This window comes from Armigeres subalbatus, chromosome 3 (assembly GCF_024139115.2).
Source record: "Armigeres subalbatus isolate Guangzhou_Male chromosome 3, GZ_Asu_2, whole genome shotgun sequence".
Lineage (NCBI taxonomy): Eukaryota > Metazoa > Arthropoda > Insecta > Diptera > Culicidae > Armigeres > Armigeres subalbatus.
The window spans coordinates 303,097,405-303,123,535 of NC_085141.1; the positions used below are offsets into that span (position 1 = coordinate 303,097,405).

Sequence of the window (26,131 nt, forward strand, 5' to 3'; positions counted from 1 at the left end):
TTGTACCGTGCTCAAAGCGGCGCTCACAGCCGCGATCACAGCCGCGCTGAAAACATCAATGTTCGAGCGCCGCTGTGAGCGCGGTGCAAAACATGAGCATCCAGCCTGCGCTCGTGTTCATGTTCATTTTTACGAGTGCACGTTCGAGCCCGAAGCGAATGTTCATTCGAGTGCGGCAGCATGGATAAACATCTGCGCGGGGCTGCACCTTGAAGACTGATGACAACTGACCGCCAGCTAAAGGTTGCGTACTTAGCTGGTAGTATAGCCTGAGCACTGCCGTCTTTCTGACATCAGTGAGAAGCTGCGATCTGAGGGTGAGGGCACCGATGACTATAAAGACTATAAAAAGCTGCAAGCATGCTCATTCAAAGCGACAGTGTACCGCTCAAAGCGCACTAGCCTAGTCCTGATGTTGGATGGGGCTTTAAACTAATCAACCCGTCTGATTGAGCGTCTGTTCAACAAGGAGGTGCGGCTCCAACAGCATCTGTTCTGGCATCCTGCGGCTGAGTATGAAATGCTATTCCCCGGAAGCTATAGCTAAGATGGCAGCCCCATCCTGGTGGATTGGGAACCTTGGATCAACAACCTACTGTTGCGGAAACTTAACAAACCGTTCGAAAAACCAACGAAGCACCACCTGGCGGAGACAGCCAATCCGGCGACGAACTGATGCAGCAGATCATTCGGCAGAACCAACAGATGGCGAGGCTTAACGCACGTTTGATGATTATCCTGAAGCGTTTCGGCATTCAAGAACACAGGTTTTGACCGGTGGAATCGTAAGTACAAGGATCTGCAAACGCTACCAATGCTTCCAATTAACGAAGATTGGACGTACGCTAGTACAGTCAACAAGCACTGTGACGCTTTTGAGCTGAATAAACTAACCGCGGATCAGTTCAATAGTTTGGTGTTCATCTGCGGACTTCATTCGTCGAAGGATCCGGATATCCAGACGAGACTACTCTCAAAGCTTGAAACAAATGCCAACGATGACTGCAAGCTAGAATCGCTCATCTTAGAATGCCAACGTTTTCAAAATCTAAAGAATCTCAAGCATGATATGCAATGATAGAAACCGATAAGCTACGTCTAAACTATCTGAACTAAAACACAATGCAAGCGGCAAATCAAGCACCCGAAGACACCTTATTGGCAATATGACGGCATGCATTTCGTCCGTGACTGTTCATATTCGAACCATGTTTGCAAGGACTGATAGCAAACCGGACATAAGGAAGGCTACTGTGGCTGTTATACGACGAAAGAAGCATGAAGTAGAAGCATTCGTTATTAATCAAGACCTGTCCTCGAACTGGAAATGGATCCCTGAAGTACTCATCGAAGCAATTTGACGAGTGAACTGCAATGTTATTTTGGATGACTGGCATGACAGACGAAATTTGATTCATTCACATGCCAATCAAGTCAGCACGCAGCCAAGGAGTCTTTCAGATCTACTTCACTCAGCACCTTCGTATGTAATTGTCTTTTCGGACACTGAAATAAATCAGGAACCTGATGAGATATCTGAAGACGAATATCAAACCGATGAAGACATTGATTCAACCTGAGATGGATGCAACACAATCTGGAGTTGAAATACCAGACCCAGTACAACCATTCCAGTCAGATCAGTGTAATGCAACCCGAAGATTGCTTCAAGTGCCTGGAACCGGGGCACAAGCAATGGCACGGTGTCTCTATGGGGAAACATTATTTTACAAAAATCAGTATCTCTGAAACACCCACCACGTGAAAGTATATGCTTACCTTTTTCATATAATGGGTGAACTAAAATGTTCTATCGGGGGATCTAGAACATTTTTTTTTTTCACTATTTTTGGTGCAAACTCTATAGAAATCTCAAATGATAGCCGATTTAACTCCCTTAAAATGTATGGAAAAATGACCCCCGATAGAACATTTTAAAAATGCACTTACGTGAAAAAGGAAAACCTATACTTTCGTGTAGTGAGTGTTTTAGAGATACTGATTTTTTGAAAATAAGCCTCTTCGGACAAACACACCGTGATGGTACTGCAAAGGCCCTGGCAGAAGCAAGCTCTGCCGACGCTGCGGATTGGAGGAACATAAGGCACAATGTTGTAGCTACGATGGCTTCTGAAAAATGTTGAATCGGAAACAAACAACTAACCGATAATGTTGTTTACATGTTGGAAGCCTCATAATCCTTCATTGCAGTCGAGCCAATGGCGTCAGCGCTCATCAGTCGTCTCGGTCCTATATATGGGCCAGGAGAGAGGAGCTTCCAGCCTGCCATTTCATGCAAGTACTTTTGGAATTCTCCGAGTATATTTTCTGTCAAAAATGGAATTAAACCGAGATGCGCGCCTGCTAGCGACCAACAGTCATCCTGGTCCTGTGTTCGAGATCGGAGGAAGGGGATTCCGCTTTCCAATTGCAGGCAATTACTCGTCCGTTTAAAATTTTTCGCTACCTCAACCTTCAACCGCCCGCAGATTTTCAACGCATATGTCAGTCTTCCTCCGAAATGAGGTCGTCACAGGGATACGCTCCTACTAGCCGCAAAGATGTCTCTGCTGCCTGGATGTATTACCGAAATGTTAGAGGATTGAGGACTAAGTTAGACGACATGTTCCTTGCATCGATCGACTGTAATTACGACGTGATCTTTCTGAGACTGGTTTGGACGGGAGCATCAATTCACTGCTAGTATTTGATACCTCCTTCAACGTCTATCGGAGTGCATTGAATAGGGATATATTTTGGTGATGTGATGAATTGATGATAGCTGTAGCAGAACCACATTGCAGTTCCCGCATTGTTGCGTGTCATGGAAGTAGGCTCGAACAGGTGTGTGTTGCTGCATACATTGAGGGTACTCGTTTCCATTTTTGCGCAATCTACATTGCTCCGGACAAAATCCGAAATGCTGACTTGATGGATGAGCATCGTAAATGCGTCTGATGATGAGTCGTTTTCATGTGTGGCGATTACAATCAACCTCGATTTGCTTGGTGTATTGAGGAGAATGGAATACGTCCTAACAATTCATCTTTTATGACCCCAGCAGGAACTGCTTTCCTGGATGGTAAAGACTTCTTGAACCTCTTCCAGTCAAATGTTCAACTCAATTATTTGGTGAAATGTTCAAACATATTACGTTTGAACATTTCACCAAATAATGTGATGTCCATGATAGCCAGGTTCTGATTTTTTATGAAAACCACGGTATTAGGCGATGCGCGGAATTAGGGCAGGTCACGGTAACAGTATAATGAAAAAATAAATTTCCCCATACTAATTTGCATGCAAACTTGAAACGGCTTGTGCTAAATCAGTTTTAATCCAAATGAGCTCAAATTTTCAGAGGGCATTCAGAACATGGTAAAGAATCAGATGAGCACTGTGGAGCAAAATCGATTTTTTGAACCACCCTAATGCATATGTTCCTCCTAATGTTGTTTGAGGATAGAGTCGACCAGAAAATCTGAAGCGTCCGATTTATTTATGAGACAGTTAGCGTCTGTTTGCCAATCGGAATCATCTAATGTTGAGGCTGAGCTAGCTTCGTCAAACGTTCAATTGAACGCTGTGGCGCATTAGGGTGTCCCAAAATTGGACAAAGTCTGGGATTTTGGGGGCTCAACCTTCAAATGAAAGCTTAGGGTAAAACAAAAGAAAAATTGTTCTACGACAACTCTGGGAAATGACGTTTAGGGGTGGCCCCGACGCGTTTTATGAAAAAAGTGCATTTTTTATAGGTAACATCGAAAATACCGGTATATCGGAAAGAAATTCGATGAAACCCATCCATTTTATATTTTTTGCATTTAACTTAGGGTCTATACTTTATGGTAAAACTTTGATACCGCATGTTTTAGGTCTATATATTTTTCACTGATGCTTTAAATGCCCAAAAATGATGAATTTTTCTTAATATTTTTTTATTAATGCATCAAAAACGGGTATCTATCATGATGCTTTCGAAAACTAGATATACATAGAAAGATGGGGAATTTTATAACGAATATTTTGCTAAAAATAGCAACCACCACTACTGTGGCATTCTATGATCATCCAAACCGCAAAAAAAACTGAAAAATTTGTTTGCTCATGGGCCGGATGATATTCCTGCTGTTTTTCATCGTCGTTGTGTTGCTTTGCTGCTGTTGCTGAACCACTAGCCTTTGTTTTTAACAAATCATTCGAAAGTGGGGTTTTCCCTATGCGTATTCAGTCTTATATGTTCCCGGTGCACAAAAGTGGCCGTGATGTCAAAAATTATCGCCAAATTACTAGTCTGTGTGTCACTTCGAAGCTATTTGAGGTCATGGTTAGTGACCGCGTTTTACGCGCAACGAAGGTCAACGACTCAATGGACACCAAATGACGTAACCGTAACATGGAATCTGAGAATCGGGCGTATCTAAAAACGGCTCATCAAGCTCGCATTGAACAACCGTACGTGGCGGGACCCCGCAAATCTCCCTGCGTATCTTGAAAGATGTCAATTGCTATGTCTTGAAACATTGGATCGGCGATTATTGGAAAATGACTGATTGATTCCAGATTCCATCTCCTTTCGCTGATTGGTTTCCGCGTCCCTGGAAGAATGCTGAGACAGTGGACTCTGCTGCATACTGGATTTCATCGCATTGCATTTAGTTAGAACCAGCCCATTTGCCCCATGATTCGTTTGTTTTTATCGGTTGAAATTTTGAAGTTTCGCATCCAAGTGTTTGAACCATTTAAAAGTACAGAACCTTATTTAAGACAATATTCATTATTAATTGCATATTATTCGGCAAATCGACCGTACGAAAATCATTTTTTTTGTTAAATATCTTGGCTGTGCATATGCACAGCACATGTTTCGAAATGGACAAATTGATATGATATACACAAGGTGGGCTCGCTTGAATGTGGATATACAGCAGTAAAGCACATGCAAAGATTGGACAAATCAAGCATTCGAAAGATATTCAATTCGCAAAAAGAGTTAACCGCGGTGGAGGTTGGTACTCGAATTCTGATGGCTTTTCCGCAAACGTGACCTTTAAGTGGTCTTGTTGTGTAGGGGTTATCACGTCTATCTGGAGAGCAGGAGGTTGAGGGTTCGAGTCCCTCCAAGACATGTGGATTCTTTTTCGCAAATTCCATATCAATGAATCGCCTACTTTGAGCGTGCTTACAGCCGCACACTAGGAGTTAACTTTCTGAAATCACCTTTATCGAAAAAATATTTGGTAGGCGTAGTAGCCCTCCTTAGCCATGTGGTAAGACGCGTGGCTACAAAGAAAGACCATGCTGAGGGTGGCTGGGTTCGATTCCCGGTGCCGGTCTAGGCAATTTTCGGCTTCGAAATTGTCTCGACTTCCCTGGACAAAAAAGTATCATCGTGTTAGCCTCGTGATATACGAATGAAAAATGGTAACTTGACTTAGAAACCTCGCAGTTAATAACTGTGGAAGTGCTTAATGAACACTAAGCTGCGGGGCGGCTCTGTCCCAGTGTGGGCATATAATGCCAATAAGAAGAAGAAGAAGAAGTAGCTGACACCTTCCTACATAACCGGTACCAAATAGTTTTTTTTTATAAAAAGTTCCTAATTTTGAGAAAACCCGCGTTAGATGTCTTACGCCGTACAATTTTTTGGCATTTAACTCATGCTGACTATTTGTTAAGTGTGCAACACTGCTATCCAAGGAGCTAGCCTTTACTAAGGTGGCGCAGATAAGCGCTGCGTGCCACTAGTTATCTCTTTCACTCTCCCGCTGTTCTTATGCAACGCAAATAGTGACGTCACTAATTGCGTTGCATAAGATGAGTGGGAGAGTAAAAGAGAGAACTAGTGGCACGCAGCGCTGATCTGCGCCACCTTAGTAAAGTCTAGCTCCTTGACTGCTACCTACTGCTCAATTTACTAAAACGCAGTAAGCTGGTGCGCCTAAGCTGTCAACTATTTTCTCATTCAAACTTTGTAACCTGAAGTAATAAAACCAGTTTTTCTTTCTATTAACATTAAACAGTTTTTCTCAAGTTATTTGTCCTGTGGCCTTGCATAACTCTGTTAGGTTATCGGCCCACAGTATTCCAATCATCCACGGAACGTGAAATAGTGTTTTCGCGATGGAAGACGACGAAAAACCTGAGCGTGTCCACTTGTTCGACGGAAGCAACTTTATGGCCTGGGAGTTCCGGAAGCAAGTACTGCTGGTGGAGCATGACGTTTTCGAATGTGTGGAAAGGGAGGCCATTGAAATACCGGAGTTGTAAGACCAGCCGAACGACACGCAGGTCACGAAAGCAGAGAAGAAGAAACTACGGGAAAACATTGGAGCGAAAATGCCGGTCGCTACTTATATCAAGAATAAGCGATTCCCAACTGGAATACGTTCAAGGAAAGAAGACCCCGAAGGAATTCTGGCAAGCACTCAAGCGAGTGTTCGAACGGCGGAGCATCGCCAGTCGAATGCATCTGAAGCGTCGGATGCTAGCGTTTCGAAGCCGGATCGCTTCACGAACATTTCTTGTGCTTCGACCGACTGGTCAGAGCATATCGTGCTACTGGAGCGGATACGGAGGAGCTTGACATCATCTGTCACTTGCTTCTCACATTGGGGCCATCGTTTTCGACCGTAGTTACGGCCATCGAAACTATGCCGGAAGATACACTTAGTATCGAATTCGTCAAATGCCGTCTACTTGACGAAGAGGTAAAGCGGAAGGGAATTGATGTAGAATTGGTCACTTTAAAAGTTGACACGGCTGCGTTTTCTGGATATAAGCAAGATAGGAAGAAGAAAGTAAGTGTTTCGGCTGCAAGCAAGAAGGCCACAAGCTGACTGAATGCCTGAAGAGAAAGAAAGCGAAACAAAAATTTCGAGCGATTCTGTGCAGAAAAAGGGCATTCAGGTGGAATGGACGGTTCCCCACACACCGGAGCAGAATGGAGTAAGCGAACGAATGAATCTCACGCTAGTGGATAAGGCAAGGTCCATGCTTGAAGATTCGCAGATAGACAAGCGGTTTTGGGGACTATCTTACTAACCGTAGTCCTTCGAGTGCATTGAGTTCCAATGTCACACCGTTCGAGTTGTGGGAAGGACGGAATCCTGACATCAGCAAGCTTCGAGTGTTTGGTTTCCCTATGTTCGTACACATACCGAAAGTACAACGTAAGAAGTTGGATGCGAAGGCATGGAAGGGCATTTTTGTAGGGTACACGCACAATGGCTACCGTGTGTGGAATCCCATAACGAAGAAATTGTTTCACGCGCACGATGTAGATTGCACTGAATGTAATATTTTTACCTTGGATGGAAGGAAGTCTCGTACCATTGACCTTGTTGAGGTTCCGGAAATTCATGAAGATTAGGAAGCAACTGATGCGGAAATAGAGGCTGAAGGTCCATTGCTGGGTAGTTTATCGGAGTCGGAAGGCTCGGGCGATGAGTTGAGAACCGGTGGCGCAGCTCGAAATGCAATCCAGTAGCAACGTAGAAAAACTACCGCAGCGACAGCGAACTGCCCCGGCGTGCCACGATGACTATGAGCTTGAGTACGCTGGCTATGCTCTGAATGCGATGAATTATGTGGAAAACATGCCAACAACTATTGCTGAAGCCAAGAAGCGAGACGATTGGAATAAATGCGAAGCTACTATGAAGCACGAAATGAATTCCCTATCGAAGAATAAAACGTGGCACTTGGAGAAGTTGCCATCAGGACGCACGGCCGTGACCAACAAGTGGGTATTCCGGATAAAGTGAGGACTAAACGGTGAACCAGATCACTACAAAATTCGGCTTGTGTTGAGGGGTTTTAGTCAAAAATTCGGATTCGACTACACGGAGACTTATTCGCCCGTTGCCAAACTCGATACGCTAAGGACAGTACTTGCTCTAGCAAACCACAAGAGTATGGTGGTACACCAAATGGACGTAGCCACAGCTTTCCTGAACGGAAAGTTAGACGAAGAAATATTCATGGTACAGCCCGAAGGTTTTGAACAGGGTGACGGTCTAGTATGTCGTTTGGACAAATCTCTATACGATCTCAAACAAGCCTCAAACCGGTTTCACGGTTTCATAGTGGAACGATTAGGATTTACCAGAAGCTCAAATAACCAATGTTTGTATTTGAAGAAAATGGGTGAAGAAACAGTTATTCTTGTGATTTATGTTGACGACGTGGTTCTTGTTGGATCAAATATGCGAGTAGTTGAAGCTGTGAAGCGATGCTTAGCAACGGAGTTCCAGATGACCGATGGTGGCGAAATACGTTCCTTCCTCGGAATGTGCATCAGTCGCGAAGTTGATGAAAAAGTAATGAAGATTAGTCAGAAGCGATTTCTTGAAGATCTACTCCGCAGGTTTGTCATGGAGGAATGTAAGCCTGTTCCCACTCCATTGGAAGTCCGCCTCAAGTTGGAGAAAGGGACGGAAGAGAAGCGAACGACGAAACCATATAGGGAATTGGTAGGATGCCTAACCTATTATACCTCGTTAAAAACTCGACCTGATCTGGCGGCAGCTGTTAACTTCTTCAGTCAGTATCAAAGCTGCTCCACAGACGATCACTGGATACACTTTAAGAGGATTCTTCGGTACGTTAAAGGTACTCTGGATTTGTGTTTGGTGTTAAGCGGATCAGACCGCAGACCGCAGATCTGTTAGCGGTTATATCTTCAAGGTTCTAGGATGTACCATTGGCTGGATCCCTCGTAAGCAGAAAACCGTGTCGCTTTCGTCCACTGAGGCAGAGTTGAATGCATGTCACCAGATATGGCTGATTCGTCTCCTGGAGGACCTCGGACTCAAATTGGAAGGGTCAACCATTTTATATGAAGACAATCAATCCACTATGAGAATTACAGAGAGTTCGAAGGAATGGCAGCGGCAGATAGAAAACCAGCCAAGCCACTGTCAATAATTCATTTGTCCATTTCGAAACAAGTGCTGTACATATGCACAGCCAAGATATTCAACACAATATTCATGTTATTCATTAAGACTGTTGAATGTCAGATCAAATATAAATAAACAAATAAACAAATGATAACCGTGTCCTATTCAATAAATAAAAACAAGAATTATAGTCAATATTCGAATTTGATTTAATGTGGCAACAGATTTTCTAATCCATTTGGCTGTAACTCTTCTAAAAATATGTGTTGGTCAAGATATCATGTGGCCTAATTAAATTAGGAAAATTTGACCTAAAACACAACATTTGACTTTTCCTCTACTCACAAAAGCTATACTAAATCTATGGAATAAGTTAATATACAAAATATTGACAACTGTAAATCTCAGTTGTCAAGGATTAGGTACCAAGAAAAAAGCTTCATCATTTACTTCATAAACTGTCCGGCTAACTACAGTGTTTAGATTTTGGAATGCCTTTAAATGATACCAAACTGTAAATAACACGATTCAATGATAGGTCTATCTAAATAGCTCGTAAGATCTCGAAAGACATCATGCATTGACAATATCGAAAGGTATTCCTATTTTTCACCATATACATCGAACATCGTTAGTTCAATCACTATCGTTGGTGGATGCGTCTTGATGACATCCATAAAATTAACGGACTTCAAATATTTCTTCACTCTGGAACGACATTATTGTGAAATCCGATGTCTGACAGAAATTGTGACGCCTCCGGTTCTGCCAATGAGTCATCGTAAATTTATATGCATGTATCCAGAACGAACCTTAGCATTACCTACTAATGATTCATTCAATCTGAATTGTTTGTTCACCAACCAGGCTTGCGAACACTTTTACTGTTGTCGGCACTAGAATCACGAGTCGATTTCTTCGGCAGGAACGGGCTCCATTCGATGAATTCAAAGGTCAGTGCTCCGACCATATCCACTTGATTTGCGTTCCGTCTCACCAATCTTTCAGCTGTGAAAACGCGACAACAGCGAACTGCATCTCCACGTTCTTTTCATTTCCGCACATACCCAAAGGTTTGAACAGCAGGTGCGCGCTACGCCACACGTCGCATCAGACCCATCAGCCCAATTCCGGACCCACCATCTCCGACGTTGCGGACGCATAAGCACATACGAAACCAGTACAAATTCCATCTCTGTGTCTGCCCGCTGCAATATGCTTCCGATTCTGTTGGAAGACCAGAAACGACACCAACATAATGCGAGCTCTTTTTCTCTTGGTATGCGTTAGAAAACGAACACTGTCCAAGAGGTAATAACTTCTAGTGGCTGGTGGAACCGATTTGATGATAAAAGTTGAAAATGTTTAAACAACCATCAATGATGCTTTAATTTGGAAATTTTAAATTTCTAAATATATTTCACTACCTATATCGTACATATTCGGTTTCAAATAAAATGTATGTGTTCAAATTTGGTTCAAAATATAAAAGTAGCTTCCTTGATCAATGCTTGTACCAAATAACTTACGTGCATCAAAGGCGATTACAATTATGCATTTGTAAGTATGTAAATTTGCTTCTACTTTTATTATATTATTTAAACCGCTTTTGTACATTTTCAGCACCATATGGTTGAACTATTTGACAATGTATTCACAATTCGGGACCAACTTGCGATTTGGGCGTAACTTATTTTGTTTGTTTACATTGTTTCATGAATTTTGGAGAATTCAAGCATTTTTATCCAAAACTAATTCCCTTATCTGGTAGAAAAAAAAGCTTAATCCGTCGGATGCATACCGTGGGTTTCTCATGACAAAACAAATTATTGTATTATTGTATCACATTTTGTCTGTCTTATTATTTGATTCAGGCAAAAAGCACGTAAGTGCAGCTGCGAGAGTAAAGTTGATTGTTCTTTTGTCATATCGTTAGTCTTTTTATATCGCACCCAATCTATTTTCCTTGCGGTCAGTGTCGTGTAATGTTTGAAGCAGACTGATAACCAAATTCATTACCAGTTGCGTGTAATGTGATTGTTTGATGAATCTGCGAAATTCGTTCATTACTTTCTTGTAAACATCAGAAAAAAAAAGTTGAAAGATGTTTGTTTGTAAACCGGCACAGAGATAACACCCGCAAGTCTGCCTGGTACGATTGAGCATATAAATAATCCCAATCTCGGTTCTGCCGCATTTATCTTTGTACTTTGATTTGGCGTTACGTTCCAAAGCCTCAATTTAGATTAACAGTTGGCAGCATTTTCGAAAACGTGTTTGGCAGCACCTGCTGCAGTAAGAAAGATATTCCAAAATGATATCAGAGCAATAAGAAAAAAAAAGCAACACGACACACAGAGTTCAACATTCTGCTCTACATAGAGCTTTCCATTATTCACACTTTTCTGAAAATCTTCTGGAGATGGCACCACCATGCACTTCGTCGTTCCTATTGCCAGCAAGGAGTGAAATCCATCCATCGATACGCTTTTCACATTCGACCATACGCTTTCCTTAATTCACAATGTCATAATCTTTTGCTGCCAACCAAAGGGTTCCATGTTATCAATATCTAAAGCCGTTGATAAAACGAATATGTAAAACGGGTAATACTTTTAGTGGTTTCTTTTCTTCTCGATCATGATTAGCTACCAAAGGGGCACACACCCACACATCAAAACTACTATTCACAAGCACATCCTCCCAACCAAGTGGGCATATTTTCCATTGTTGATTAGTTAAGCATTTGCGAAGTGCAGAAGAGCGTGCAGAAACATTTTGTTCGACAGTCTATCGTGTTCCAGATCCACATAATCCGTCGTAGATTGCATGCTGTTCCGTTCCGAGGGCGATCATTCAATCCCGAATAACGGTGCTGATGACACTTCCATTGTTGATGGGGTTTTATTTTCATTCTGATGAGGCGCCTCATCACACACGCACACACCAAAACACTGTTCTTCGTCTTGTTCCGTCCAGTTTGTTCCGAGCGCGTAAAGAAAACACACAAAAGCCCCCTCACACCAACACACACACGCACAGAGAAGCACCATCCAAAGTAGCCAGGAAAAATTATGGGGAAATATTTACACAGAGACACGAAGGGGGTAACGAAAGGTGGTCCCCTTGTGTCTCACTCGACACTATACTTTTTGTGAGTTGCACTTTTTTCAAACGCCCCGAAACGCTACTTACGCTGTCCTACGGGGTACATTGTCACTCTCAAATTATGCCCGGAATGGTCCGCTAACGATCGGAGGCACTCGCGAAAACTGAAACGAACTGATTACGGCCGAATTTTTGCACTTTTCGTCGTCGCGCTAAGCACGCACGTCTGCTCTGAACTCGTCGCGAAGCACTTTTATGAATGATGGCTGGCGAGCGAACTGCTTTCTCGCCGCCCTCCAGAGGCAAAGTTTTTTAAGCTTCAGGTATGTTGCATTGATTTTAGACGAGTTTCGCCCGTTGCAATGTGCAAGGTTCATTTGAAGAGTATGGTAATATCGACATAGTTGTTTCATAAGGGCCGAAGTCGCAAATGTAAACAAATCGAGTTTATGACATAGATCGAACCTCCTGGAAATGTACTATATGTAGCATATTAAAAATAGTACAAAATGTTGTTTTTTTTGCTGTAAAAACAGAAAAATACAAAAGGGCGATATTGCATTTCCGTTGGAATTTTTTCTTGGTGCGATTGCGCCCCGTTCTCTCCATGGCAGCAAAGGGGCTAAACTGTGCTTCATTTTTGCATTATGACACTTCGCTCTTGCACCAAAAACACATCTGAGCAAAAGGGCTAAACGGTACTTTGAAAACACAACGGGGCGATGCAAACAGGCGATATTGACAAATAGGTTGACAGCCAGGCGTGAAATTTGGGCGAAAAGGATGTTGTCAAAAACATTATGGCGCATTTCTGAAGGGCGCAAGTGTACACTGTTAGAAAAAAAGGACGACTAGTTCTTTAATCATATTTTCAAATCGAAATCAATCCAAAGTAAATTTTATTTATATGGGGCTTCAATGATTAGATGTGGATGTATTTCATGCAAACTATTAACATTTAAAATAACATCTAAATTTTGAACTACAATTGAAAACATGTCATGGAACATTGGAACCCACTTTTCTCCATTCGAGCTCATTGCGACATTGGCCCTTATGAAACAACTGTGTCGATATATTTAACCGCTGTATAAAAACAAGCTCGTTCAGAAAAAATAAAAGATTGCTTTTAAAAGATATTTTAGTTACTAGATAAAGATTGTCGCTTCGGTTCCCTTTGTTCTGCTGTCCGGAACATGTTGGGTACCAAACTGTCAAATCGTATGGATTTTCCTTCTTTAAGGTCCTTAAGGTCCTTTTGAAAAGTTTGAAAAATTCGAATCAATTTTTCTTAACCCTTAAATGCGCAATGTTGTTTTAAAAACAACAAACCGAAAACACGTTGATTGTTAATAATTTCAATGGTTTTACCACAGACAAACAGACGTAACACAGAAAATTGCCATCGACCATGAACTCAACGGTCGTTTTAAATTCAACTGCTTGCGAGTTTCACATCCAGGGGCGCGCGCATCGTATACCTTTGTATTTGACATCTCACACTAGCGCCTTCTGTTGACATTGTCGTACTAAACTGTGTTTCGTACAACATGCACGCTAGGTGGTGGTAAAATAACTGGGCGATGGATTTTGAAACAAATTGTTCTAGCTGTTACGTCTGTTTGTCTGTGGTTTTACGTTAAAAATATTTCCGACTATTTCTAAAAAAATCGCCTTGCGCCTTTAAGGGTTAAAGATATTTTAGTTACTAGATAAAAATTGTCGCTTCGGTTCCCTTTGTTCTGCTGTCTGATACATGTGTAATACCTAACTGTCAAATCGTATGTATTTTTCCTTCTTTGACATTCAGATCCCCTATCCTCGCCAGCAAAAGATGTTCCGGACAGCGACGACAGTGGCAATCGTTATCTGGTAACTAAAATATCAAAATACATACGATTTGACAGTTAGGTACCACACAAACCAAAAGGTACCAACCATAAGATTACCGAACGATTTGTAAAATGCGACGAAGAGCTGGAATGTCAAATTTACCGATTATTCGGTAACGTATTACCGAAATACTGTTAACTATAGTTTTTTGTTTTTATAGTTGTGAAGGATGAATCAAAAATATTGGAAACTAGAAAACTTATGCTTTATTGACTTTCAATCATGATTTATTTTATTATAAACAGTTTCATGCAAGGTTTCACATCATGATAGAAATTTGTTTGTAATGGAATACACAACGTAGAATGTAGAGTCTCGCCAGCTGCTATCGGAGGGGCATCGTAGTTCTCCAAACGCCGAGATCATGGACAAAGTTGGTGCAACAAATATGAAAGAATCACGAATCCTACACATTATTTTAATAAAGAATATGATTTAAACTTGTGTGATTGATTATTTTCTTTCTACGTCTAAAATAGATGGCCTGGAAGAAATTTAACATTTAATAAATATTTCCGATGAAACAGGAAACTCATCCATTTATTTGTTTACTGAAAATGCGTTAATTTCACTCATGATTTATTTTTATTGGTGGGATTAAAAGTACGCAATTTTTGACATAGAGCTTGAATGCGCATTATTGAGTAAAAGAGTTTTACCCATTTATTGGATAGTCCCAGTTGGTCACCGAAATGCGTATTTTGTACCTCGGTACCTCATTCAAATTAACGGGGTTCATTTTTAATTTGAACTTCTGGTTACTCTATAAGCATCAGAAAAACTGGTTTCTGGCTACTCTCTTTGCTGGTTTGTTTTGATTCTGCGTTCCATTTCACGATGTTCCATTTTTCTTCTCTCGATTCCACGTGGTAAATGACGTTTGAACTATAGATAGTAGAATCTATAGATGAGCGAAAGCATAGCTGAGTCGATTTTTTTGCCCGTGCACAAGCGCATATGACGTCACAGCCCTTAACGTTTCCATTGAAATCGTGACGTCATGCTCGTTTGGAGACACGTTTGACAGCTCGTTTGGAGACAGAGGATTTATCTTCGCTCATCTATATATTCCACTATCTATAGTTTGAACCATTTTTAATTTGAACGATGTTCAAACCAACGGGGTTCAAATTAAAAAGTGTTCAGATTAAAACCGGTCATATTACCGGGGGTCCACGGTAATTATTGTCGCGCTTATCTTTTTCTAGAATACCGCGGCGATCTTACGCTCGCAGGCTCGACTGCGAAGGTAAACGTCAAGATAGCCGCCGGGTTAAAAGATAGGGAGAATTTTCCCGCTGAAAACAAAACCACGTGTTTTTTGCCAAATGACAGCAGTGTTCGATTGTATTAGTGAGAGACCACCGGAGTCACTGAGCACATAGAGAGTGTTTTTCATGACAAGTGCATACGATGGGGAAGATTAATATTGACTCTGTTGTATTTAGTGGCTGTTGCGATTACCTGAGAGGCAACCAGCAGGAATCCGCAATATTTGTGTTTTTCTCGAGACGCATAATATTGTCAGATTTTCTGGATATGATACACTGCGCGGCGTTTGTAATGTTCCCAAATGGGTACTTGCACAAAACTTCACGCGGCGAATGACTGTCGAAAGGTACAGCCGCGCCAAACGATACACCGCAATGCTATTCACCCATAAGAATCAAGTAAACGGGGTGCAGAAAGCGCGGCGGTACCTTTCATGAAGGGTTCGCCGCGTGCAATTTTGAGAAAATCAGGCAATATTTAGTATTTTGCAAAACACCGCAGAGCACTTGACTCAACCTTTGACAGGGCCTAACGTTTTGGGCTGATGGTTGATTCGTTCTGAAATGTTGCACAGGCCAAAATTTTCCTCAAAATGTATTGGGTCCTAAAGCCCTTCCTCGTTTATGGCTGCAAACGATAGTGCATCCGTCAAGAATACTTGTACCGTTGTTATAAAAATTCTGGTAAAATTCTAAACCAGTAAAAATAATATTTTTGTATTTAAGACATTTTAAGGCAAATTTTGGGCTGTGCAACATTTCAGAACGAATGAACCATCAGCCCAAAACGTCAGCCCCATATTTTAACTGTCAAAGGTTGAGTCAAGTGCCCTGCGGTGTTTTGCTAGTGCGTTTGAATCCGTACGTCAAACAAGACCAAAAATGTCGAGGAAGCATTTTTCATATATTTTTCAATTTCAAATTAAACAATGTTCTTTTCGATTTTTGAGTCTAAAGAAAAACTGACACATTTAGAATGATTACCTTCATCGTTCCCTGAAAGAAAATCGAATATCGATTCTTCATTTTAGGACCCAATTAAACACAAAAATATTATTTTTACTGATTTAGACTTTTACCAAAATTTTTAAAACATCAGTTCAAGTATTCTTGACCGATGCACTATCGTTTGCAACCATAAATGAAGTAGGGCTTTAGGACCCAATTCTGACAGTGTCGCCACTCTACCACATATTGTCGGCGTAGCACCAACTTAGAATGAATTATTGGCAGTGACTGATTTTCTACCCGCCGCTTTTACAACCAGGCGCTATCGTATATGCGCAAATAGCCAGCATGAGTTAACCGCCAGAAATTTGTATGGTGAAAGACATCTAACGCGGGTTTTCTCAAAATTAGGATCCTTTCATGAAAATCAGAGGCGCCGTCACGTTCCGAGACGTGGGTAGGACAAAAACTGTATCCAGCTTTCCACGCTAGCCATAATGGCGGGTGCTATAAATATATCTGACAGTAACTGCTTCCGACGCTGAACTGTTTTCGGCGCTAGTCGTATCTAAGCAACTATTTTCACGTTGTTTATTGTTATGAGAAAGAAATGAGGAAAATGCAACTTTCGTAACTAACTTTAAATAATTGAAAATTATAGTGCTTAATATCACAAAATAATTGCGAATATTTCTTTTTCAGGTCGAAGTTATCTTCCCATTAATTTGACCTATTTGTATGGAGTTGGAAAATAGCACAAACATTTGAATTTGAACAACAGTTCTGTTTGCTGCCGCAGCTGATATTTTTGGCTAACACGCAACGGGCAGAAATTGAACATTCTCAAAGCTTGTTTCGATGTTTCGTTGTCCAAGTAGTTTCGAAGGGCGTCGAATAATTGGATAATTTATGATCCATTTACCTCCACAGGGCCAACAAAGAGAGAAGGATTCCCGCACTCCAAATTCAATATGTGCAGCATAGTTAAAGTAGAAAATCTCAGTGGTACTAAGATTCACGAGATACCATGTATTATGTGGCTAATTAAGCTACGTATCATGCGTGAAATACATGTACTGGTTCATATTCAATACCTAATAGTCTTGTGTCCCGTGAATGATAATACACGTATTTCACTTTATTTTCCACTAACGCTTTTCCGGCAGCAATATTGGACATTATTTTTCCACAATCATGATTAAATTATCCAAAAAGTGATTAAAAAAGGACTACACAATCAGATTTAGTTTGATTCGATGTGCAATACCGCTATTGCTATAGCTTTGATTTTATTATCTACCTATGTTTTAGTCATATTTTAAGAAAAAAGCGAATATTTTCTTTAGATGACCACCAACAAACAATATATAATTCTCAAGCTTCCCTGGGCACTTGATTGTTGTGGAGCTGTTTATTAAACCTTAAGCTGGAGATGTAAATAATTCTAACACGTAAAAGTGGGTCTTTTACTGGGAAAAGGTTATTCCACTTACATTTCTTGTTCCTGAAACATTTCAACAAATGATTTAAATGTTTTAATTATAAATTGATCAGTGAACGATTTATTTATTCACACCGCCCTTCGCAACGAGCTTCACTGAGCATAGGCATTTGAATATATCACAAGCGAATCGAAGGCTTCAGAGGTTTTAAACTTCAGAACAAGTTTGCAATAAACCCACTACCTACTAGCCAATATTGTTGCCGTCAAGCTGCTCGAACGGTACGGCGAGCTACCGAATGCTACTGCAGTGTTTCGGGCCTCTATGTGTAGTACACTCTTTGGGTTCTTGCCGCGCACGAAATGCGAAATTTGACGTTGAGACCTAAAAGTATGAAAAATTTAGAATTGAAAAACATAAGCGATACTTGCAACTTCTTCATTGAAAATCGTTTTTTCTGCCCTCAGTAAACAAACAAAGTAAAATGGTTGCTGAGATACGGAATTAGCGTCGGAATCAGTTAAGCGTCGGAAGCAGTTGCTGTCAAAATTGTTTATAGCATCCGCCATTATGGCTAGCGTGGAAAGCTGGATTATCAAATCTATATAATACTTTTAGAGAGTTTCAGGGACTTTCCGGGGATCCTCTCGGATTTCAAGAGATTTTTTCGGACATCCTCAGATAAGTTATAAAACTCCCTATGACTATTAGGACAATCATTGCATTTTCAGAGTTTATAGCACATTTCCAAGAAGTATGTCTTCAAACGTCTTTACGAATTTCCAAAATTGATTAAGTATAGTTTTCTGTAAAGTCAATAGAATAAACAATGGTTCCAAGCAATTAATTAAACTAAGAAGCTTTCAGAGTTCTTTTTCTAATAAGCTTGCTACCACACTTCCGGATGTGCTACAATCATCATAAACTACTTTATTTTTGCATATTTCCGAATTGTTCTCTCATATCCTTGTTTAGTTTCTCAATTGAGACGACCTCGGCAGTCTAGTGACTGCAGCTTCTGCCTTATAGACAGGAGCAAGATTTTTTTATGAACAGGTTATCCGACTTGTCAATATCCCCAACGCAGCCATCTTGGATTTTTGTATGGAATTTATGCTCGTTTGTTTACGTTTTGCACTGAAAATGTATGTTTCCCCCCGCGCTGGTTATTCCCATCTACTGACGAAGTCGGATAACCTTTACATAAAAAAATCTTGGACAGGAGGTCTAACTGGACTATATCACATTAATGCTACATCACTTTTTTAAGTGGGTCCTCGATGGAAGTGTAGATTCAGATAAATATATCCTACAGGTATGCTTAATTTTGCACAGGAAGGTGCTTAATTTTGAGAAATCGAGCCTTAGATGCCTTTCGCCAAAAGATATTTTAGTTACTAGATAAAGATTGTCGCTGTCGTCGCTGTCCGGAACATCTTTTGCTGGCGAGGATAGGGGAGCTAAATGTCAAAGAAGGAAAATCCATACGATTTGACAGGTATGGTTTCGGACAGCAGAACAAAGGGAACCGAAGCGACAATCTTTATCTAGTAACTAAAATATCTTTTCTTTCGCCATACTGATTTCAGAAAGTCGGGACTTCCGAACCGAACTTTCTTCCGAAGTTTTATCTGTCAAACTAATTGATGCGTTGTTTAGCGCATCTTTCGTCGAATCCAGCGCACTACTTCCGAAGTTAGGAAAGTTGCCTGTATCTTTAGAAAAATCCCACTTCGGTATAAAAAGCGTTCTAATTTTATTCCGGATAGACAATACACTCATCTGCGCAATACCATTTTATTTTTTCCGTGCGTACCACATTAGTGCCGCTGCAAAAAAACACACACACTTTAGCCGTGTTGAATCATCGCCAGTTTTATACGAGTTGCAGCGCACGGAGATTTGAGACTACACATTTTATGTTTCAAAATCACCCACCTTGAAGTGCAATATGGAGCTGTCAAAAAGGTGGGTGATTTCAAATTTACGAAAATGTGTTAAAAGCACCCACCTTGAAATTGTATTAAGAAGTCTCGAAGGTGGGTCTTTTTCACTCTATTAAGGCTGAAAATAAACTTAGAAATCTGGATCAAAGTCAAGAGATCATTGTCGCATTGCAAGTGATTATTTTTCGCGAATTTAATAAAAATGTATATTTATTCGTAAAATTATTGATAATTATTATCAACACTCAATAGCCTATAGGTAAGCCTGTTACACATTCATTTGTTCAATTTCTATAATATTTTTTTTTCTTTTTAGAAGATCCGTGAATGGACATTAGTCATGAAGGAAGAGAAGAAGCTTTTAATATTCCTTGGTATTCTGACCAAGTCCTGCTGCTCTGGAAACGGTCCGCTGCCGAGAGGATTCAAAGATACCTCAGGGTTTTGTTTCTCTCTCCAAAGAATAATCCGAGGAATAATCCAATCCAACAAGACATGTCAACAAAAATGTGTCAGACGCACTGTGTTTTAAGAATCTGTAATTACTGTTCAGTTGAAATATTTTACTATCAATGTAATTTACGTTTTTACAATTAAATAAACAACAATTTATTAGCACATAATATGGTCTTCGGTTTATAATCTTCTCTATAATCTTGTATAGAATTATCTCCAAATACCATTATTTTTTATGTAGATGGGTACTTTTTACCCATCAGACAGAAATCTTGCTTTGAGAAGATGGGTGAAAAATGCACATCAATTTTGACGTACAGGACTCGTACTCACTTATGAGTAAAGACCTTTTACCCACCTTGTGGGTTAGTCCACTTTTCTCGAAGATGGGTGAAAAATCACCCATTTCTGAGTTTTCCTATTTCTCCGTGGCATGATGATGATGCACTGATGCGCGATGCATCTGTGAACTGTCAAAATTTCCAGAAACGCATCTACTCGCGGTGTGTTATGAAATCAGATTCAAGCAGAACCAGCGGAACAGAATAACTCCCGGTGGAAGAACAACTAAACAGCAATGTCCATCAAAGTGGGAGGTACATTTAGCCGCTCCGGAGGTATCGTATCCGCCATCGGCAAACAGTTGAAGCTGATCAACTTGAAGGCAGTGTCGAGGATTACCGTCACATTCGATCCGTTTCAGGAAAATGCCGTTCCCACTAGGTGAGTACTTGTGGGATGGAGAAAAAAAAACTGATGGGATCGGGATGTATCAAACCGTGTAGAAGGATGGGATTCTTTTTTCAATTTCCCATAAAATGTCTCAGAATGCGCATGCGTACGTCAGAATATTCAAGCATTTTGGCAAGGCACAAAATTGATTTCGTCAGATAAGACACTGCTCGCGAAAGTTGAATCGTATTAATTTTCTATTATCTACTGTTTGCGGACGTTGATTACATATTTCACCTGTGGGACCAGTAGTGTCGGACTTAGTACTTCGGAATCCGTAGAAGGTTTGTAGAAAAGTGTGAGGAAACTAAGTAGGTAGAAACAGAAACCAATCAAAATATAGTAAGAACAGTAGGGGCCCCACCAAGAGGACTAAAGCTAGCGGCAGCTGAAGTAAATCTACCTACTTATAAATAAATTGAAAAATGGATACATACCACTGAAATTTTTGCCCATAATGTTGACGCCGTTCAGCTGAATGTGGGTGGCCAAATCTGAGTATGACAGGGGATGCAATTGTGGGGGTCCACCGGGAGTCAGTTCCCGTTCTGTCGACATTTCCGCCAGTTTGAATCGGGTGGTGCTTTACAGCGAGATCTGAAATAAAACACAAAAAAAAATGATTTATTAGAATATGAATTACAATCATTGGAGAACTCTCACTACTGATGCAACTGGTAATGGCACGACTGGTTATTAAGCAATAAACAGTAATTACCTATATCACGATATTTTTAAAAAAATATTCGCAATTTAGGAAATTTGACAACAAAAAATCTATGCTTTTTGTGGTTTTAATTAGACCGCAACAGCTTTTATTTTCAGTTTTTAATCCACCATGAAAATGTTGATTCAACATTCTATTGAAGAAAAAAATACAAAAAATAAGCTTTCTCAAAAAAGTTTTCAAAAAACAATGATAAAATGTTGTCACTGTTTGACTATTCTACAACCATTCTCATTTATTTTCTTCGTCCTTTCCGCAGAGAGTTCCTCCAGCACCTATCATCGCCCCGAAGCGTTCAATCGAATCCATCCTGCTTGCTGAAGTCGGAAGTGGTGTGCGACCGGCGGTCACCCTCCATCGTGTTCCAGCTGATCCCTTCGGTGCAAGCCGCAGCAAAGCTCAAAAAGATCGAATTCAACAGCGCCAACCTTTCGACGCTGGAACTGCTCCAGCTTTGCAACAAGCACGTGTCCAGTCTGGCCCCCCAGGAGATCGTTTCCAGTGGCGTCAAGACCAAGTCCGAGAAGAAAGCCAGCGGAACCAAGCGCCGATAGGGATCCGAATTGCGTAGCGTTAACTTATTAGTCTGATAGTACCAACAATTGTGTGAAATGCCGGAGAAAAAGCTAAAAGGTGGCCACATGGCCATCATCGAGAACTGGTACCATCAAATTCCTGCCTTCACCGATGTATTTACCGAGGAGAGCTTCTACATGTTTGTGGTGTGCTTTGTGTTGGCCACCATTTGCGTTGTATTTGTTCTGTCACGGTTCATCACGCTGAAACCGGTTGACTAAGGCTGACCGATGCAGGAAACTTTTGTCAGATAGGGGAGGAAATGGTGCAAATGATTTTGAAGTTAAAAAGTCAGCTTTAGATAATAAAACTAAACAAATTTGATGATTTATTTAGTGCTATTTGATTAATGTTTAGAGTGAGTAAAGAAATATCCTAGTTTAGAATTCGAAATCGGTACACTTGAATTACGCTTCCTATATTGCGGGTGGATTGTCGATGAGCTTTCATCTCCAGTGTTTCCGACACGTGCGTCAAGTCTTGATTGATTCCACGGCCACCATCAGCCTAGTGAAGTTGGCCACGAATGTCCAGCTGATTAGTATCGGCAAGCCATTAACCCTGCATCGACGTGGATTGGTCATCTCGTTGAAAAAAAAATCCCGCTGGTCAAAACCTGAACATCATGAAGGTCAGCGCGCTGCTGCCAGCCATACCACGTTCATGCCGGGTCTACTGATAATGCACTTGAAGACAATCAATAAACCACAGTATGTTGAAATTCTATTTTTGTTACTAGGACTCTCATATCCGAAACTCCAGCGTTTAACATCGCCCTGGGACCCGGGAGAAAAAAAGGTCTTTGCTGCCCGCCCCGGAAGCGGCCGTTGGCTCAAGACTAGCTGCTTGGAGCTTAGGCGGGTTCCCTTCTGGGTCCGAGCAATCTCTCCCGGGGTCATTAGCGCCCAACGTTAAAGTAGGAACAGGTTCCTAGGAGAGAAAAAATATTCTTGAATATTTCCTAGTTTCATAGATTCGAATAAATTAGTTTTCTTTGAACGTCACGCTGGTCAGGCTAGTGACAGAGAATTTTCGTTTTGCCGGTCATCGCGTTTCGGAAGTCACTTGGCAAAATATTTCTAGGTGCAAGAAAAACTTCATAAGTTGCGTCACTTCGCTTCACCTTAAGGTTTAATTTTTTTTGTATGGATCGAAAGAAGAGCCTATGAAGAAGAACGAACGAACGGTTTTTCTCTAACAGTAAAAATTTACAAGTCAGAGCTACATGTAAAGCACGCTTGTAGCATTTAGGTCATTGGTCATTGAAAATACAAGCCAGAGAAACATTTCGTTGTGTACTGGACTGCAGTTCGTTACGTTCAACAACCTTACCCTGCAGCATTGCAGCGTTAGACAATTCCAAGAAGGAGAATCTTTCCAGTATGCAGATCGTTAAACTATGACGTATTTGGAGAGAGTTGAGATTCTCAAAGCCAACCTGCGGTAGGATGGTCGCAAGGCTCTGGTGGGAAGGAATATTCGTACTTTGTCGGAGTTGGTAAAATAGGCAAAGATTTGGATGCTACTGACTTTTCCGCTTTTTCCAAATTGTTTGGTTCCAGCTAGCTGGAAGCATGCGTGATCAACAATACAAAAAACACAAGCGGTGGGGGAATGTCCTCCTAGAATTTGTCTTTCATTTGCGTCTTAAATCCTGGCATGTGAGATGTTAAAAGATCTCCAAATTGTTCTGGAATTCTTATCAAATGGTCTATCGGATCAACCACGACTTCCATTATGTCCCGAGCCGCGGTATCAACGGTATCATGTCCTACAATTATTTGTTTTTTTTATTTGCATCTCAAATCCAGGCGTGTGAGATGTTGTAAGATTGCCAAATTATCCTGGAGCTCCTATCAAATGCTCATCGAATCAACCACGACTTCCATAATGTTCCCAACCTGTCAACCAAATCTTGTCCTCCCAGGATTTATTTTTAATTTGCGCCTCAAACCCAGCCATATGGGATGTTGTAAGATCTCCAACAACTGGACGGGCAGCATGGACTATGTCCAAGGGCTTAACGACCCCTCCCCACGGCCTCTGCGAGTTAGGGGGCCTACCTAGGACATGGTGGGGCTTGGCAGCGGGCTCTGTTAAACCTCTACAAAAAGCTGCATGTGTCCGTAAGCAGGCCCTATCAAAGCGACCGTGTGCCGCTCAACGCGCACAGGAGCCCAAGGAGTGCCAATTGGCACATCAGGATCGATGCCAGCGAGATCCTGATTATGGCATTCTGGCCGCGTGTTAACGGACCTTGTCTTGGATATAGTAATATTGTGAAAGCTAGGGCTGGCAGTCTGACATTCTACTCTTACATTAAAACCGGGTGACACTGACTCGAAATGGCGAGTGGGCTAATGGCTAGGCTGTCTACTGTCCCCTAAAACCGTGGCGGGCCTTGTAGCAAGCTGTCCAATCATGCCATCAAGATTTACCTGCTGGGTGGGAGATGCCCTTTCCTGACTTGCGCTGATCTGGCTCTGAACACGTAAGTGTCAACCCTTGCATGGCCTCCCTGCATGCCGTAAGGCATGCAAAGATAACCATGGGATCATTAAAGGCGACTACTCCAGTAGGATTCGACGGCAGCCACAAGGGGGACCCAATTACAATGAGTGAAGCAAAAAACAATTCTTTTGACGATGCGTTAGGCATGGAGGTGGTAAACCCCTTTGCCAAGGGGGGTTTGGCGAGGTCTCCTCCCAGGGAGGCGGAGAGCGGAGTGACGGAGGCTGCAACTAGCAGCATCGGAGTCTCCCCAGCAGCATCGGAGTCTATCAGCACGCTCGGCGGGCCACTACCCGGGATGCGGGTGGTCGATGGTCGCCAAGCAATACGATGATATTGATATTAACATCAGTAAGGAACTGAAACAGAACCTTCGGATGCTCCGGATGAGTCGCAAGACAAGAACAGGATGCGTTTATCAGCCGGGTGGTGGGTTCCTTAGCAATCATGGACCAAGAGGCGATTTATTTCGCCTTGACGGCCAATGAAGAAAATATTGCGCCTAACCCAAAACGCAACCATAAAGGCCAAACATTGTCTGGACGGAGCAGATTGGGGTGCAGAGAAGCCCGAAGGGCATCGACCCGAGAAGGTGATTTCTCGGCCCAAAAAGGCGATAGGTTGGGCGAAAACTGGGCCGCAAGAGGGTACCAGCCAGCCTGTGCCGTAAGCACAAGGGACCGAAGATCCCTGGCAGCTGGTCAGTAGGGCAAAGCGGAAGTCGAACGCATTTCGACCCGCAAAGAAAGCTAAGGACAGAGGCGAGGCCTTGTTGGTGAAAACTGATAAGGGAAAGTACGCTGGAGTCCTTAAATCGATGCGGGCGACCGAAAAGCTTTCGGTGCTGGGTCAGGACGTGCGAAGCGTCAGACACACCAAGACCGGTGAAATGATCTTGGTTCTGAAACGTCGAGTGCAAGCTAGCGGGACGAACTACAGGAAGCTGGCCCAAGAGGTCTTGGGTTACGACGCGGAGGTGAAGTCGTTGGGGGCGGATGTGACCCTCCAGTGCAAGCAACTGGACGAGGTCACGAACGGGGATGACGTTTTCTCTACTGTCAGAGACCTATGTGGTACAGAGTTCGACAATACCTATGGACGCCTAAGAGGCGGTCCATTTGGCACGCGGGTAGCCTACCGGTTGCGGTAAACTAAGGAGGTAATGGAGAAGTTGAAGATCGGCTGGTTAGTATGCCCAGTGGGCAAACTCCAGCCGCCTTCAGTGGACATTGGGACACAAGTCCTACAACTGTAAGGGCCCAGATCGTAGCAACCTGATTCGTCGTTGTGGTGAGGAAAGGCACAAGGCGCAGAAATGTAAGGCACAAAGTGCCTCATCTGCGCCAGCAAAAAGCAAGCTTGTAACCACGTTATGGGTGGGTCTTCGTGTCCCATCGGAGAGAAAAATAAGCTTGTTCTAAGACGAGTTTGTACAATCCCATTTAATTCCACCACTTAATTGTACCTTGACAAATACGTATTTCTACCTCAACAGTAAGGTCGTCTTCAGTGTCTCGTACTTGACTCGACTTTAAGAAAATGATCGCAGCTTACACTATTTATACTATGCGTAGGTATAATAATTTATCTAGGTACATTTACTACGGTGTTTACTTCT

General features: G+C 41.8%; 3 protein-coding genes across 12 annotated transcripts in view; 2 read left to right on the forward strand and 1 right to left on the reverse strand.

The window, feature by feature from the left end:
- The window catches only part of LOC134225031 (protein argonaute-2), a 151,124-nt gene that overhangs the window by 43,489 nt on the left and 81,504 nt on the right, over positions 1-26,131 (reverse strand). For 6 of the 10 annotated variants that reach the window (XM_062704775.1, XM_062704778.1, XM_062704776.1 and 3 more), the window contains one exon: positions 21,137-21,296. In XM_062704775.1, coding sequence (XP_062560759.1) covers positions 21,137-21,257 — 121 coding nt within the window. In that variant the 5' untranslated portion in view covers positions 21,258-21,296. Of the gene's footprint in view, positions 1-12,098; positions 12,286-21,136; positions 21,297-26,131 lie in introns of those variants that run through there. The other 4 variants (XM_062704784.1, XM_062704783.1, XM_062704782.1 and 1 more) reach the window with 1 other exon arrangement.
- Positions 20,438-21,980, forward strand: LOC134225033 (uncharacterized). Its single transcript, XM_062704789.1, has 2 exons — positions 20,438-20,690; positions 21,686-21,980. Exons 1-2 carry the CDS (start codon positions 20,545-20,547, stop codon positions 21,978-21,980), a joined length of 441 nt encoding a protein of 146 aa, XP_062560773.1. The 5' UTR covers positions 20,438-20,544.
- LOC134225034 (uncharacterized) lies at positions 22,038-22,333 on the forward strand. Its single transcript, XM_062704790.1, has one exon. The coding sequence runs from the start codon at positions 22,038-22,040 to the stop codon at positions 22,221-22,223; it is 186 nt and encodes a 61-aa protein (XP_062560774.1). The 3' UTR covers positions 22,224-22,333.

Excerpts from the sequence above, each read along its gene's own strand:
- LOC134225033 (XM_062704789.1), top strand. The coding sequence starts at position 20,545 with ATGTCCATCAAAGTGGGAGGTACATTTAGCCGCTCCGGAGGTATCGTA. Across the intron at positions 20,691-21,685 it reads GAAAATGCCGTTCCCACTAG|AGAGTTCCTCCAGCACCTAT; the intron begins GTGAGTACTTGT and ends TCCTTTCCGCAG.
- LOC134225034 (XM_062704790.1), top strand. The coding sequence starts at position 22,038 with ATGCCGGAGAAAAAGCTAAAAGGTGGCCACATGGCCATCATCGAGAAC.